Below are 16,171 nucleotides of genomic sequence, written 5' to 3' on the forward strand. Positions count from 1 at the left end.
ACAACAGTCACGGTAAAATCCTCAGGTCTACATGTGCTAAAGTTCAATGATCTCACTTACATTTCTGTAAACTGTAGAACAGTTTCAAAGTACATCTAGAATCAGGTTTTATCAGGTTTTTGTGAAGCCGTTTGAGTCATTAATGACACAGACAAAGACTTTGGTGCATAAAAAAAATCTGAATTCCACCAACACATGATAAATATTTGTATGGAATACAGATGCTTATTAAAAAACCTTCACTGAAACAAGAAATGATAACTCTCTCAAAGCTCACGTACCTGTATTGTCGCTGATTCAGCTCAGCTCACATCAGGGCAAAGACTGCTGCCTGCTCAAAGTTCCTCTCTGTCCACAGGTTTGATTACCTGCAGTAAAGATTAAATCACTATCAGTGGGCTGTCTGTTCCCCTTTAAACTGAATAGCAGCAACACATCAGGACGAGCTCACCCCAGGAGCACCTAGTGGAAACCATCCTTTTATTTATTGCACCATCAGCTGTCCAAAAACCCGCCAAAATCGTAGCTACGTTTAGACTGTACATGTTGAATGTGATGTCCTTTGACCTTGTGTCTTCTCTTCCTTCTACACTCCTTAGAAGCTCTCTGGACTTTTTTATTCTGCATCCATCCACCAGATGTCCTCAGATGTCACCTGATTGTTTCATTCACCAGCTCACCTCTTGGGTCATGGGTCACTCATCCTTTGTAAGTTTGTCTCCTCTGGACCTGATCTGTTGCTGCTTTCTTGTTACTGGATTTGACCGTTAAGCTGCCTCCAATAATGTGAATTACACATCATCCTACCTGCTTGTCTTGTGTGTATTTGTTGCCAGAATGCACCGGCCATTATACTCCTTTAAACTGGGTGATTCTGATGACATCACTACAACATTCCCCTTATATATTGGATTAAAGATAACTAATTCACTTTGTCTATTTCAGTTTACCCACAAAACCACACTGTCTGTCAGTTGACCAGCACAATTACCTATACACCAGAAGACTTTGAAAATATTTGGAAAGACAGCTCACACCTGCTCACATCTAAAGACAAGAGTTTTTAGTCCCAGCCTAGTCTCACACTGAGATTCTACAAAGACTGAATCTTTCAGGGTCATTATTTACAAGACTAGACTAGACAAGACTTTACTACAACTTGATTTCCTTTAACATTTTTTATCTACCATGCAATTTTTAAAAAAAAGAAGAGGAGAAGATGCCACAAAATGCCCCTCACAAAGCTGAAAAAGGGTTTCTGTTTTTCTGATATGAAAAGATGACTATTTTACGTTAAAAACAGATACAAGGAAGAATAAAGGAAAGGAAAATTGAGAAAAGAATTCATGATATACATTTATGTCCTATTTAATAATAATGTGTTTAATTGAATAGTTATAATTATCAGCTCTATCAACTTTCATTTAGGTACTCACACTAATCATCAATTATGTTACTTATTTATGTATAGGCCTACATGTATTTATACATTTTAACTGGGTCTCCTTACTGTTCTCTTTACTAAGAAACAGCGCCCCCAAAATCCCGCTTGTGGCCGTAAATATATGACATCACTATATTTTTATTGAGGACTGAGCTTACTAGCATTATTGTGATGTTCCTTTTTCCTGTGGAAGTGGTTTTACTGGTTTTACTGGCCGGTCTGGAACCGGAACCGTCTGTGGTATTGTTGTAATTTTATATATATGTGTGTGTGTGTATGTATATATTTTGTTATTTGTTATTGTTGTTGTTGTTGTGTTTTTACGATCCTTACTGTGTTTTACTCCCTAGCCCACCTCCCCTTCCCTCAAGTGGCCCTTGTCGCTTGTCAGGCCGCCATTGTAAATAAGAATTTGTTCTTAATGACCTGCCTGGTTAAATAAAGGTGAATGAATGGAGATGACGGGAGCGCCGTGACTCCAGTAAAACTCATAGATTTACTAAAGACTTTCACTTTTTAGTCTGGGACTGGGGAAATCTTTTGGTGTAAGCCCAGCATAATTTATTTTTATCCCCCTGTGAGACTGAGACAGTTCCACTGCTATAAAGTGCTGTGGCCTGTACTCACAGGAAAAGGAAGTACTAAACCTTCAGCTACATCATATTTAGCTGCTATTCAGTCTGTTACTCAGTCAGCAGCAAGACGACATGGAGGTGACATCGCTTTGCATCATACTGTGTAAGTCTGCATTCATTTTATATCCTAAATTCATATCAGATCTTATTTCAGACAGTTTTATCAGTTAGACATGACGATGGAGATAGAAAAATAAGGCATTGTGTTGCAGATACAACTTTTACTGGTTATTTCATGAAGAAAAAGTGGTGAAGAACTGCACATTTTATATAAAAATAAATCATTAGAATGGGAAGTTGATTTTAAGTTTTCAGTTTCTTTAAATGTATTGTTGCCTTCATGCATGTACTGCACATGAATGGACTTCATCCTTTATGCTCGCATTCACTGAACGTTTTACACTCGATGTACAGAGTTAACTTGACAAAATATCTATAATCTTCTGTCGTTGTTCAGCTGGGTTAAAGTCCGCTAACTGAAAAAGCTGTGGCTTTTATTCAGATCATTTGCTTTGATTCCCTTCACTTTAATCCACGTTTTCCCTTAATTTCTCCCCCCTCTGTATAGTTTATGGGTAGTTATAATAGTCCAAAAAGTTATGATGTTGTCCAAAACATAAACAAATCAGAATATGATAGCTTGCTGATCCTTGAATTTTACATAGTAACTCTCAATTTGATGCATTTTGTTTTTATTTACACTGTCTCATCTTTTTGAACTGGGTCTGTTACTATGCATTTTACATTATTAATAAACATATATATGTTTGTAGAACCTATCAGTTCGGGTTATATTCCAACTTCTAGTTTGTCTGTCTGTCTAATAGATATCATAAATGAGGGACAAAAAAAACTTCCGCACTGAAGAAAAAATACAAACCAACCTATCTTAAAATTGATAATATGATAAATAATTTGCATTGTACACTATAATTAAATATAATAATACTTAATTGGAGTACAGAATTGTGCACAATAGTGATACATTTTCTTAAACTGTTCTACTGTTTGTTGCAGTAGGAGAGTATCTGCACATATGAAGACATGCATACTTCTTTTGTCTCCTCAGTGCTCAATGTGCTCTTCCTGCTTCGTGCTCAAGGTCAGAACAACAGTTACTATGTTAAGAAAGCTGGTGAGTGAGGTTTGATAATTGATTTTATAAACATAAATAGTCACTTTTAGTTCATTTTTTTAGTTTTTTAACATAAAAATTAAATTAAAATGCTGAAGTTTAAAAAAAATAATTAACAAGTATGCATCTTTCTTGCACTAACAATATGCTGGCTTCACTTCTACCCTGAGAGTGATGAGGGATTCCTGAATACTTTTTGTTAAAGCATGCAACAACTTTTCTTTCTCTCTTTCAAAGATGCAGCTTTCATTAATGTGGATCCAAACAGACTGCAATTCTTTGAGTATGAATCCATCTCACTTACCTGTGCCCGGATTCGTGGCTCATCTGAATGGAGAGTGATGAAAAATATTTCCTCAGATGCTTCTCGATGGGAAACATCAACAGGATCCTTGAAGATTAATCCGGCTTATAAATCACACAGTGGAGAATACTTTTGTGACAATGGAGAGGGAGAGAGAAGCAACACTGTCAACATCTCTGTCACTGGTATGTTCAGCAAATTAACTCATATTGGTAAAAAAATGCTGAAATGTGGCTCAAGAAAAATCTAGTAATTAAGAATGTCTTTACTTTGTCTCTTGTTGTCCAGCTGGTGAAGTGATCCTGGATATTCCTGCTCTCCCTGTGATGGAGGGAAAGATGGTGACTCTGCGCTGCAGAAAGAAGACATCTGCTATCTCTACAGCTGATTTCTACAAAGATGGCCTATTCAATAGGACAGAATACACTGGCAACATGACCATTCCCAGTGTTTCATTATCGTCTGAAGGTCTTTACAGATGCAGAATCCCTGGAGCTGGAAGATCACCAGAGAGCTGGCTGGCTGTCAGAGGTGAGACAGCAAATATCATCAAAAAGGAAAGACGTTAAACTTGTATTAATTTCAATATTCCATTCAAAAATTAAGTAAAATGACCTATATTATACATGCACCTCAAGGGACAACACCTGGGGAGGGTCGAGAGTGGCCTCCTCCTCATCCTCCAGACCCTGGTTCCATTCAGCTCTCCATCCTGTTGCCGGTCGTCTTCACCTGTTTGTGTGTGGCTGTTCTGCTGCTGGTGGTGGGACTACTGCACTATCGGAAACACAGAGGTACAGTACTTGGGAGAATTATAAAACATGCTATAAAGTGTAGTTTATTCTATAAAGAATGGCTCCCTTTATCCCCAAAACAAGTCAATCTCGCTTTTTAAAGTCACAAATAGGAATGTGGTCCCATTGGTCAACACTTTCATCCACCTCTATAAAAAAATGGCCCCAGGATATTATGGATATTTCAACCCCGAATCACACTTTATAGTATCTGCAATAACCAAACTTTTCCCCTAACCTTTACCATAGGTCACCATCAGAAGTCAAGTTTAGCAAATCAAGTCATTCTTTGAAAAAGTTCAGGAGCATAATAATGTTTTCATCCAGATTAATTGGATTATTTTAATAAATTGACAATTAAAGGTAGTTAGGGCCTCGGGGCAATCGCACCGAGCACTGGTCCCATACAGCAATAGCTGTAGGGACCAGTGCTCACTCACAATCCTCTGGTAAAGCTGTCAGAATTATAGTTAGGGTGTAGGACGCATAGATGCGCCTCCAACACCACCAACAGCCTCATTGGCTCCCATATTAAAGAACGCAGGTATTTGAAAAAGGGATATGGAACAGTTATAAGCTATTTTTTCATTTTTCTGAAAAAAAAACAAACATATGTAGACGTTCAGGAAGAACTCAGGACGCTCAAAGTGAAGTCAGATCAATGATATCAATGTTATTTGCCATAATCTTTCTGAAACCTTTAACATAGAGCTGTTGCAGATATTGTAGAAATAAGGATTTTTTGTTTAAAAGTCAAATCTTTATATTAATGTGATTATTCCTTCATGCGTAGCAGGCCTTTCAACAGAATCAGACCCCGGTGAGTATCAATTATTACTGTCATTATAAAAGTTTATTTAGGTGTAGATTCATTTGCTTTATAGCCCGACTCCTTCCTAAACACTAGTATCATAGCTCTATGTCAGTATTGGTTGTCACTCCACTATTATCACGCAGCGTGTTGCTTTAGCTTTAACTGCTGTGAAGCTTAACAAAAATAAATACAGTGTTAGTCGAAGGGTTACAACTATTGGAACTGGATCAGGAAATATAAGCTCAAAGTTTTAAGATGTTAAACCTAACCACTGAGTACTCTGAAATGGTCCCACAAATGACTAAATTAAAGTTTGAATTATTTAATTCTTCTTCTTTTGGGGCCAAAAACATTTAGTGTCTGAATTATACTGTTTTTATCTCTCCTTAAATAGCCATTATTAAGAGAAAGAGAAAAACATCAACATAACAGCTTTGAATGGAAGTGTTTGCTTGTTCTAATGCTAATAGATACTACTGCTCTTAAAATATATGGGTTTTTATTTTTATTTTTTACTATTTCTGTTTGTTTCAGTGTATGTAAATGTCGGCATGGCTGGACAACAGACTACATATGCCCATGTGGTGAAACACAAGAAAAAGAGAGGTATTTGTTTGATATTATACTATAAGTTAACATATATGTTCATATTGGTTCAGTGCTTCTTTTGTAGGTATTTTAGGAAATGATTAAAGTTTAAGCTTCTCTTTTTACAAACAGTGTGGGTTTAGCCGTTCCTTTATTTGAGCCAAGCAAGAGAACATACGGTTACGTTGTAACCTTGGTTCTCTGAGTGAAGAGACTATAGGCCGCTCCATACATATGAAATATGTAACGGAGTGGAGAGATAGAGATAGAGAACTACTTTGATAAGTTTGTGACATTAACCAAAGACAATAAAAGTAAGAATTGAAACATGTATAATTACTGTATTAATGGGTTTGTGTTATAATTAGCATACTTTTTTCCTGTTAAACCAATGCATGACAGTAAATGTTTGTTTTCTGAGTTTCTGGAGAGGCAGATGCACTTGTCACTATGCTATTGTCACTAAACAGCAGAAACAAAGAGGTATTTCACTTGTTCAGGTGCTATGATAAAACAGGTTAAAAAAACGTGTTTTCAGAAAGATGAATTCAATAAACTCATGAATTGAAAATTTATATTTCTTTTCATTTTCACCATAAAGTGTAAAGTTGTAACAAACTAATTCAAAGTGTTTTCTATCATGAAATAACTTACAGAGTTAACATCATGAAGCTTGAGATCATTTTTTGCCTTCATGTTGTCTTGAACTCACTTGCAACCACAGAGTCTATTTTAAAATGTAGCAATTTAGTATCCAGCAGCAGTTAAACCACATACAGTCCTGTGTGGTTTAACAGTCACACGTCTGAAGATGCTGCTTACAAGAACTGTGCTGCTGCACATTCTCTCTGTGGTCAACTACTGAATTCAGTTAAAACTTTAAACAATGTGTAACACATCTGTAAATGAACAAAAGTAAAATGTGTTTTTTATTGTGAAAGTAAAGTACGCAGTCACACAAAAAAAACACAACATACATGTTGAGTTTTTTGTGCATGGAGACTTTCATTGATCAGTGCTGCACTCCAGAGAGCAGCCAGCGGCTTTTCAGACAAAAAACATTTGAAACCCACAGATGGAAACATGGTGCAGCCTGTGGCTTCACAGTGTAGAAGCTCGGTGTGTCAATTAAAGGGAAAAAGCACACAGCAATGCGCCCTTGACATTAGCTTTATCCCATCTTCAAATCCAAATAAGTGTTTACCACAAATATAAAGTTGGGTATCATCTGTATATTGATTGACAGTATACAAAGAGCAGTGGTGGAAAGTACATTTACTCAAGTACTGTACTTAAGTACAATTTTGATGTTGTAATTTACTTCCATTTTATGTAACCTTATATTTCTGCTCCACTACATTTTAATTTAATTTTCAGGTTTTAAGATTTAACATAAACAGGATCAATTTCAAGTGATTAGACATTTGTTGAATCCTCATACCAGTATGTTAAGAAGATATAATTAAACCTACATTGAAAAAAAATGAAATGCTGCTTACATAAATGCAACAATAATAGTAATCTAAAATATTTGGAATATATAAAACATTTTGAGTGGATCCATTCTAGATAACAAGTACTTTTACTTTTGATACTTTAAGTACATTTTGATGTTGAAACGTTTGCACTTTTACTTCAGTAAGTTTTGAATGCAGGACTTTTACTTGTAGTGGAGTCATTTCACAGCGTGTTGTTAGTACTTTTACTCAAGTAAGAGATCTGAATACTTTTCTTTGACTGAGAAAGAGAACCAAACAGGGCCCAGAATTGAGCCCTGGGGTATCCCACATCTGAGCAGCAAGAATATACACCCAAAGAAGCACAACATTTTAAACACATAACAAGAACTGGTTAAAGGCACATCAAATATAATATGAAAAAAACAATACTACTGAACTCAATTTGTGTCAGTGTTCTTCCTGACAACACTTCATGGAAGTGATTCTCAATTGGGAACCAAAAAGTAAACTTAATTTTTCTGCTGTTATTGAATTTTTATGTTGTGTGATTTTTTTTTAGACTTAAATGTTGTATAAAGATAGATCCCACGTGATAATTAATCCATGACTGACTGACGGTTTCATTCTTTCCATAACAGGACCAGGAGTACCGAGCCCTTCTGCTCCACCAGTCCCACCTTTGTATCATACAATTGATTAGGCAAGACCTAATACTAGTCAACAGCACCTGTTTGCCCTTTTGTGGAAAATAATTCTAAAGCTAAAGTTAAAATAGTGTGTTAGCATAACCGTGTTTTTGCGTGGTTTTTTTTTAGTTTGACATTTTGTGTTTATCCTGTTTGTCTTACAAGACTTAAAACAGTAACATTTAAAATCTCTTGTACATTTGAGGGTTTATTAAAAATGTTTTTACTAACATATTCAATTGTGTGACATATTTAATAAATCATATTGCAAAGTAATGGTTATGTTTTCTCCATGCTTGTTGGAAAGAAATGGCAAAAGACAGAATAGTTTAATATTTTTTTGTGTTTATTCATGTTCCTATTTCTAATCATCGTCTTTTATTGTTGTTGTTTTTTGTTTTATGGGGGGGAGTACAGGGAGTACTATTAATATAAATATATTAATATATATATATATATATATATTATGTATTATTCTTACATCAAACCATTTTCAGTGCAAAAAATAATCATACCCGGCAATGTATCCTTGACATTGGCTTTATCCTACTCTTAAATTATTGACATGTATACATTATTAGCATGACAGGTTGGTCAAACACACAACAACAACAAGTGATCTGGACAAATGACACTGCCTCTATTAATTTGTAATCAGTATTTTAAAAATAATTTAGCATAATTTGCAAAAAAAAACTGTCAGATAATAATTGTCCAATAATAAACTAATCATCACAAATGAAAAACAACTGTTTTTTAAGTACTTTTGGACACATGATCCACATGATGTCACTGTAAAAGTGAGATCACCATATCAAAGGTTCAGACAAATCAGGAAGTGACAAAGACGAAGCCAACAGTGACATCTTGTGTTTGACTGTTGACATCACAGTCACAGAGCTGCAGCATTACCTCTGCTTTGCTTTTGCCTGCAAAAATAAAACAGAGGGAAAAAACCCTCTTCTGCAGAATACTCCTGCTTATCAAGATGGTGGTTTTGTGTCCTACATTGTCCAGTTTACGATTGGTCGTCTGGAACCCTTTTCTAAGTTTGGCTTTTTTATCATTCATTTCCATAAGCTAGAGCCTACATTTCCCACAATGCAACACACAGTCACTGTGGAACCACCAGGGCTATTTTCTCCAGAGCTACAGAAGACATTGTACAAGTTTTTTCACATGGTGAATGAGACAAAGCATGATGAGTGATGACTGAAATGAAGGGTAAAAAATGGGCATTATTTAACAATAAATAAAGAACATGGGAGAAAATGCCCTGAGACTTGACATTCATTTCAGGATGACTGACTTCCTGTTGGGTCCAAGAGGCTTTTTTTTGTGAATCTCCGCATGTTACATCTGCCTCCCAAATGTCAAAGTGAAAGGAGGTGGCATCAACTTTGAAAACTGTTAGGGGGCGCTATAGGGCCAACTTCTGAAACCTATATCAACTTTCTATTTTTGCTACTTTTGCATGCTGTGCAAATGTGCAAATTTTCATTTTAAGCATGTTTAGGGCCTCAAAAATGTGCCTGAATTGTAAAAAGAAATCATAAATAATAAGAAACAACAGTGACCCTTGTAAAGTGCTCGGGCTATAATTAACTTAGTGTCTTCTCATGCAGTTGAGAGAGCTGTGACTCAATAGCTCTGACAGCTGAGCAGCTTAATTAAAACACGTGTGACTGAAACCTGAAAGATGCTATAAACTGCTGCGCCCTCTACGCTGCACAGGAAGTGCTGCACCTACACGTACATCATATTGAGCTGCTTTTCTGTCTGATGTTCACACGATCAGCAGCAAGACAACATGAAGGTCAGCGCTCTCTGCATCAGACTGAGTGAGTAACAAGTCTTCCACTTTATGATCAAATCAAACTAACTAGTGGTTCGGGTTATTGTCTTTTGTTGAAGTCAGTTTGGATTATATTATATGTTTTATTTTCATGACTATATATTAACTTACATGTGCTGCTAGAGTCATTGTACATAAAGACAGCTGTCAGTCTGAAACACTGCTCTCTGTTTGTGTCTCCAGTGGTGACTGTACTGCTGAAGAACAGTCTCTATGTTCAGGAATCTGGTGAGTTGGAGTTTGTTGATTAAAGCCTCATCAAATAAAGCCTACATTAGTCCAATCTTTTTTATGAATAGATGAAATGAATATGGTATGAATAGGTACTGCCTCAAGAGAAGGAGTTCCAGTATCTCGGGGTCTTGTTCATGAGTGAGGGTAGAACGGAGCGTGAGATGGACAGGCGGTTTGGTGCAGCGTCAGCAGTGATGCGGGCGTTGTACAGGACCGTAGTGGTGAAGAAGGAGCTGAGCCGGAAGGCAAAGCTCTGGACTTACCGCTCCATCTACGTTCCAACCCTCACCTATGGTCATGAACTTTGGGTAGTGACCGAAAGAACAGGATACAAGCGGCTGAAATGAGTTTCCTCCGTAGGGTGGCTGGGCTCAGCCTAACCCCTGGATTCCACTGGATGCGTAACGGCTGCAGATCCGTCGTCGGAGCCGTTACGCACCCATTATAATCAATGTGTGAGATTCCACCAACTGCAGATCCGCTGCGTAATGAGTCCGACGACGCATGGCCATCCGTCAGCCCTCCAACACTGGAGCAGAGCTTCTATTTTTGTCGGACGACGGAGCACGGCGCATAAATTCAGCACAGAACAGATCGTTCGGGACAGGAAGTCGTGCACAGACACAAAATAAAACATCCTCGGGTTCACGTCGGATCGTATTTCATAACTTGAAGACCTGAAATCAACAGGTTAGAGGTTTTCACTCGTCTTTTCACCCACTGACACCGCTCACTCCGGTGCTTGTTGTAAACAAACAGAGATCGCTAAGGCTTGTTTTGAATTCGCGAGATCTCGTGCGTCCTCGGGACTCTGCTGTCCGCAACAGCTCCGACACGGCGGATCCGGTGGGTGTTGACGGACTGCGGAGATACGCAGCCGTTGCGGACGGACCCCTTTCTGAGTCGTTACGCATCCAGTGGAATCCCAGGGTTAGAGATAGGGGGAGGAGCTCAGACATCTGGAGGGAGCTCGGAGTAGAGCTGCTGCTCCTTCGCGTCGAAAGGAGTCAGCTGAGGTGGTTCAGGTATCTGGTAAGGATCCTCCCGGGCGCCTCCCGGTAGTAGAGTCCAACTGGTAGGAGGCCCCGGGGAAGACCCAGAACACGGTGGAGGGATTATATCTCTCTCCTGGCCTGGGAACGCCTCGGGGTCCAGGAGGAGCTGGACGTTGTGGCTGGGAGAGGGACGTCTGGAATGCCCTGCTTAGCCTGCTGCCCCCGCGACCCGGCCCCAGATAAGCGGAGGAAAATGGATGGATGAAATGAATATGTCCAGACAGTCTGTCAGGCACTGAATGTGAGAGCTTCACCTTTATATTTCCTGTCATACATTCAAACATGGTCTGCATGGTGGAGTAGTGGTTAGCACGCCTCACAGCCAGAGGGGCGCTGGTTTGAATCTGGCCTACGGCTCTTCTATGTGGAGTTTGCATGTTCTCTCCGGGTACTCCGGCTTCCTCCCAAAGACATGCAGCTTAGGTTTAACTGGTGACTCTACATTGCCCATAGGAGTGAATGAGAGCGTGAATGTTTGTCTGTCTCTATGTGTCAGCCCTGTGGTAGTCTGGAGACCTGTCCAGGAAGTATCCCGCCTCCCGCCCAACGTCAGCTGGGATCGGCTCCAGCGTCTCAGGATAATGAATGAATGAATGAATGTTTTCTGATAAAGCCCTCTTTCTGTTTCCTTTCTCTGTCACAGATGCAGCTTTCATTAATGTGGATCCAAACAGACTGCAATTCTTTGAGTATGAATCCATCTCACTTACCTGTGCCCGGATTCGCAGCTCATCTGAATGGAGAGTGATGAAAAAGATTTCCTCAGATGCTTCTCGATGGGAAACATCAACAGGATCCTTGAAGATTAATCCGGCTTATAAATCACACAGTGGAGAATACTTTTGTGAAAATGGAGAGGGAGAGAGAAGCAACGCTGTCAACATCTCTGTCACTGGTATGTTCAGCAAATTAACTCATATTGGTAAAAAAATGCTGAAATGTGGCTCAAGAAAAATCTAGTAATTAAGAATGTCTTTACTTTGTCTCTTGTTGTCCAGCTGGTGAAGTGATCCTGGATATTCCTGCTCTCCCTGTGATGGAGGGAAAGATGGTGACTCTGCGCTGCAGAAAGAAGACATCTGCTATCTCTACAGCTGATTTCTACAAAGATGGCCTATTCAATAGGACAGAATACACTGGCAACATGACCATTCCCAGTGTTTCATTATCTTCTGAAGGTCTTTACAGATGCAGAATCCCTGGAGCTGGAAGATCACCAGAGAGCTGGCTGGCTGTCAGAGGTGAGACAGCAAATATCATCAAAAAGGAAAGACGTTAAACTTGTATTAATTTCAATATTCCATTCAAAAATTAAGTAAAATGACCTATATTATACATGCACCTCAAGGGACAACACCTGGGGAGGGTCAAGAGTGGCCTCCTCCTCATCCTCCAGACCCTGGTTCCATTCAGCTCTCCATCCTGTTGCCGGTCGTCTTCACCTGTTTGTGTGTGGCTGTTCTGCTGCTGGTGGTGGGACTACTGCACTATCGGAAACACAGAGGTACAGTACTTGGGAGAATCATAAAACATGCTATAAAGTGTAGTTTATTCTATAACGAATGGCTCCCTTTATCCCCAGAACAAGTCAATCTCGCTTTTTAAAGTCACAAATAGGAATGTGGTCCCATTGGTCAACACTTTCATCCACCTCTATAAAAAAATGGCCCCAGGATATTATGGATATTTCAACCCCGAATCACACTTTATAGTATCTGCAATAACCAAACTTTTCCCCTAACCTTTACCATAGGTCACCATCAGAAGTCAAGTTTAGCAAATCAAGTCATTCTTTGAAAAAGTTCAGGAGCATAATAATGTTTTCATCCAGATTAATTGGATTATTTTAATAAATTGACAATTAAAGGTAGCTAGGGCCTCGGGGCAATCGCACCGAGCACTGGTCCCATACGGCAATAGCTGTAGGGACCAGTGCTCACTCACAATCCTCTGGTAAAGCTGTCAGAATTATAGTTAGGGTGTAGGACGCATAGATGTGCCTCCAACACCACCAACAGCCTCATTGGCTCCCATATTAAAGAACGCAGGTATTTGAAAAAGGGATATGGAACAGTTATAAGCTATTTTTTCATTTTTCTGAAAAAAACAAACATATGTAGACGTTCAGGAAGAACTCAGGACGCTCAAAGTGAAGTCGGATCAATGATATCAATGTTATTTGCCATAATCTTTCTGAAACCTTTAACATACAGCTGTTGCAGATATTGTAGAAATAAGGATTTTTTGTTTAAAAGTCAAATCTTTATATTAATGTGATTATTCCTTCATGCGTAGCAGGCCTTTCAACAGAATCAGACCCCGGTGAGTATCAATTATTACTGTCATTATAAAAGTTTATTTAGGTGTAGATTAATTTGCTTTATAGCCCGACTCCTTCCTAAACACTAGTATCATAGCTCTATGTCAGTATTGGTTGTCACTCCACTATTATCACGCAGCGTGTTGCTTTAGCTTTAACTGCTGTGAAGCTTAACAAAAATAAATACAGTGTTAGTCGAAGGGTTACAACTATTGGAACTGGATCAGGAAATATAAGCTCACAGTTTTAAGATGTTAAAGTACCTCTGAAATGGTCTCACAAATGACTAAATTAAAGTTTGAATTATTTCATTCTTCTTCTTTTGAGGCCAAAAACATTTAATGTCTGAATTATACTGTTATTATCTCTGCTTAAATAGCCATTATTAAGAGAAAGAGAAAAACATCAACATAACAGCTTTGAATGGAAGTGTATGCTTGTTCTAATGCTAATAGATACTACTGCTCTTAAAATATATGTTTTTTTTTTTCATTTTTTACTATTTCTGTTTGTTTCAGTGTATGTAAACATCGGCATGGCTGGACAACAGACTACATATGCCCATGTGATGAAACACAAGAAAAAGAGAGGTATTTGTTTGATATTATCTTACTTTTACAATAAGTTAACATATATGTTCATATTGGTTCAGTACTTCTTTTGTAGGGGTTTTAGGAAATGATTAAAGTTTAAGCTTCTCTTTTTACAAACAGTGTGGGTTTAGCCGTTCCTTTATTTGAGCCAAGCAAGAGAACATACGGTTACGTTGTAACCTTGGTTCTCTGAGTGACGAGACTATAGGCCGCTCCATACATATGAAATATGTAACGGAGTGGAGAGATAGAGATAGAGAACTACTTTGACAATTTTGTGACATTAATCAAAGACAATAAAAGTAAAAACTGAAACATGTATAATTACTGTATTAATGGGTTTGAGTAATAATTAGCATACTTTTTTCCTGTTAAACCAATGCATGACAGTAAAGGTTTGTTTTCTCTGTTTCTGGAGAGGCAGATGCACCTGATGCAACGTATGCTATTGTCACTAAACAGCAGAAACAAAGAGGTATTTCACTTGTTCAGGTGCTATGATAAAACAGGTTAAAAAACGTGTTTTCAGAAAGATGAATTCAATAAACTCATGAATTGAAAATTTACATTTCTTTTCATTTTCACCATAAAGTCTAAAGTTGTAACAAACTAATTCAAAGTGTTTTCTATCATGAAATAACTTACACAGTTAACATCATGAAGCTTGAGATCATTATTTGCCTTCATGTTGTCTTGAACTCACTTGCAACCACAGAGTATATTTTAAAATGTAGCAATTTAGTATCCAGCAGCAGTTAAACCACATACAGTCCTGTGTGGTTTAACAGTCACACGTCTGAAGATGCTGCTTACAAGAACTGTGCTGCTGCACATTCTCTCTGTGGTCAACTACTGAATTCAGTTAAAACTTTAAACAATGTGTAACACATCTGTAAATGAACAAAAGTAAAATGTGTTTTTTATTGTGAAAGTAAAGTACGCAGTCACACAAAAAAAACACAACATACATGTTGAGTTTTTTGTGCATGGAGACTTTCATTGATCAGTGCTGCACTCCAGAGAGCAGCCAGCGGCTTTTCAGACAAAAAACATTTGAAACCCACAGATGGAAACATGGTGCAGCCTGTGGCTTCACAGTGTAGAAGCTCGGTGTGTCAATTAAAGGGAAAAAGTACACAGCAATGCACCCTTGACATTAGCTTTATCCCATCTTCAAATCCAAATAAGTGTTTACCACAAATATAAAGTTGGGTATCATCTGTATATTGATTGACAGTATACAAAGAGCGGTGGAAAGTACATTTACTCAAGTACTGTACTTAAGTACAATTTTGATGTTGTAATTTACTTCCATTTTATGTAACCTTATATTTCTACTCCACTACATTTTAATTTAATTTTCAGGTTTTAAGATTTAACATAAACAGGATCAATTTCAAGTGATTAGACATTTGTTGAATCCTCATACCAGCATGTTAAGAAGATATAATTAAACCTACATTGAGAAAAATAAAATGCTGCTTACATAAATGCAACAATAATAGTAATCTAAAATATTTGGAATATATAAAACATTTTGAGTGGATCCATTCTAGATAACAAGTACTTTTACTTTTGATACTTTAAGTACATTTTGATGTTGATACGTTTGCACTTTTACTTCAGTAAGTTTTGAATGCAGGACTTTTACTTGTAGTGGAGTCATTTCACAGCGTGTTGTTAGTACTTTTACTCAAGTAAGAGATCTGAATACTTTTCTTTGACTGAGAAAGAGAACCAAACAGGGCCCAGAATTGAGCCCTGGGGTATCCCACATCTGAGCAGCAAAAATATACAGCCAAAGAAGCACAACATTTTAAACACATAACAAGAACTGGTTAAAGGCACATCAAATATAATATGAAAAAAACAATACTACTGAACTCAATTTGTATCAATGTTCTTCCTGACAACACTTCATGGAAGTGATTCTCCCTTGGGAACCAAAAAGTAAACTTTATTTTTCTGCTGTTATTGAATTTTTATGTTGTGTGATTTTTTTTTTAGACTTAAATGTTGTATAAAGATAGATCCCACGTGATAATTAATCCATGACTGACTGACGGTTTCATTCTTTCCATAACAGGACCAGGAGTACCGAGCCCTTCTGCTCCACCAGTCCCACCTTTGTATCATACAATTGATTAGGCAAGTCCTAATACTAGTCAACAGCACCTGTTTGCCCTTTTGTGGAAAATAATTCTAAAGCTAAAGTTAAAATAGTGTGTTAGCATAACCGTGTTTTTGCGTGGTT

General features: G+C 37.8%; 2 protein-coding genes across 2 annotated transcripts; both read left to right on the plus strand.

Annotated features, from left to right (window-relative positions):
• Positions 1-2,151: 2,151 nt before the first annotated feature.
• On the plus strand, positions 2,152-6,579 carry LOC131989342 (low affinity immunoglobulin gamma Fc region receptor II-like). Its single transcript, XM_059354532.1, has 6 exons — positions 2,152-2,182; positions 3,149-3,214; positions 3,452-3,703; positions 3,807-4,049; positions 4,133-4,312; positions 6,512-6,579. The coding sequence occupies exons 1-6, from the start codon at positions 2,152-2,154 to the stop codon at positions 6,577-6,579; spliced, it is 840 nt and encodes a 279-aa protein (XP_059210515.1).
• Positions 6,580-9,670: 3,091 nt separating this feature from the next.
• LOC131989343 (low affinity immunoglobulin gamma Fc region receptor II-like) lies at positions 9,671-14,773 on the plus strand. The gene is made up of 7 exons (XM_059354533.1): positions 9,671-9,701; positions 9,899-9,943; positions 11,648-11,899; positions 12,003-12,245; positions 12,329-12,508; positions 13,843-13,914; positions 14,706-14,773. Exons 1-7 carry the CDS (start codon positions 9,671-9,673, stop codon positions 14,771-14,773), a joined length of 891 nt encoding a protein of 296 aa, XP_059210516.1.
• The last annotated feature ends 1,398 nt before the right edge of the window (positions 14,774-16,171 follow it).

Source organism: Centropristis striata, chromosome 17 (genome assembly GCF_030273125.1).
Source record: "Centropristis striata isolate RG_2023a ecotype Rhode Island chromosome 17, C.striata_1.0, whole genome shotgun sequence".
Taxonomy (NCBI): Eukaryota; Metazoa; Chordata; class Actinopteri; order Perciformes; family Serranidae; genus Centropristis; species Centropristis striata.

What these genes read in the sequence shown, in the direction of transcription:
- LOC131989342 (XM_059354532.1), top strand. Translation starts at nt 2,152, where the DNA reads ATGGAGGTGACATCGCTTTGCATCATACTGT. An exon ending in TTACTATGTTAAGAAAGCTG is followed by an intron (nt 3,215 to 3,451) that starts GTGAGTGAGGTT and finishes TCTCTTTCAAAG; the next exon opens with ATGCAGCTTTCATTAATGTG. An exon ending in GAGCTGGCTGGCTGTCAGAG is followed by an intron (nt 4,050 to 4,132) that starts GTGAGACAGCAA and finishes TAAGTAAAATGA; the next exon opens with CCTATATTATACATGCACCT.
- LOC131989343 (XM_059354533.1), top strand. Translation starts at nt 9,671, where the DNA reads ATGAAGGTCAGCGCTCTCTGCATCAGACTGA. An exon ending in TGTCAACATCTCTGTCACTG is followed by an intron (nt 11,900 to 12,002) that starts GTATGTTCAGCA and finishes CTTGTTGTCCAG; the next exon opens with CTGGTGAAGTGATCCTGGAT. An exon ending in GCACTATCGGAAACACAGAG is followed by an intron (nt 12,509 to 13,842) that starts GTACAGTACTTG and finishes TGTTTGTTTCAG; the next exon opens with TGTATGTAAACATCGGCATG.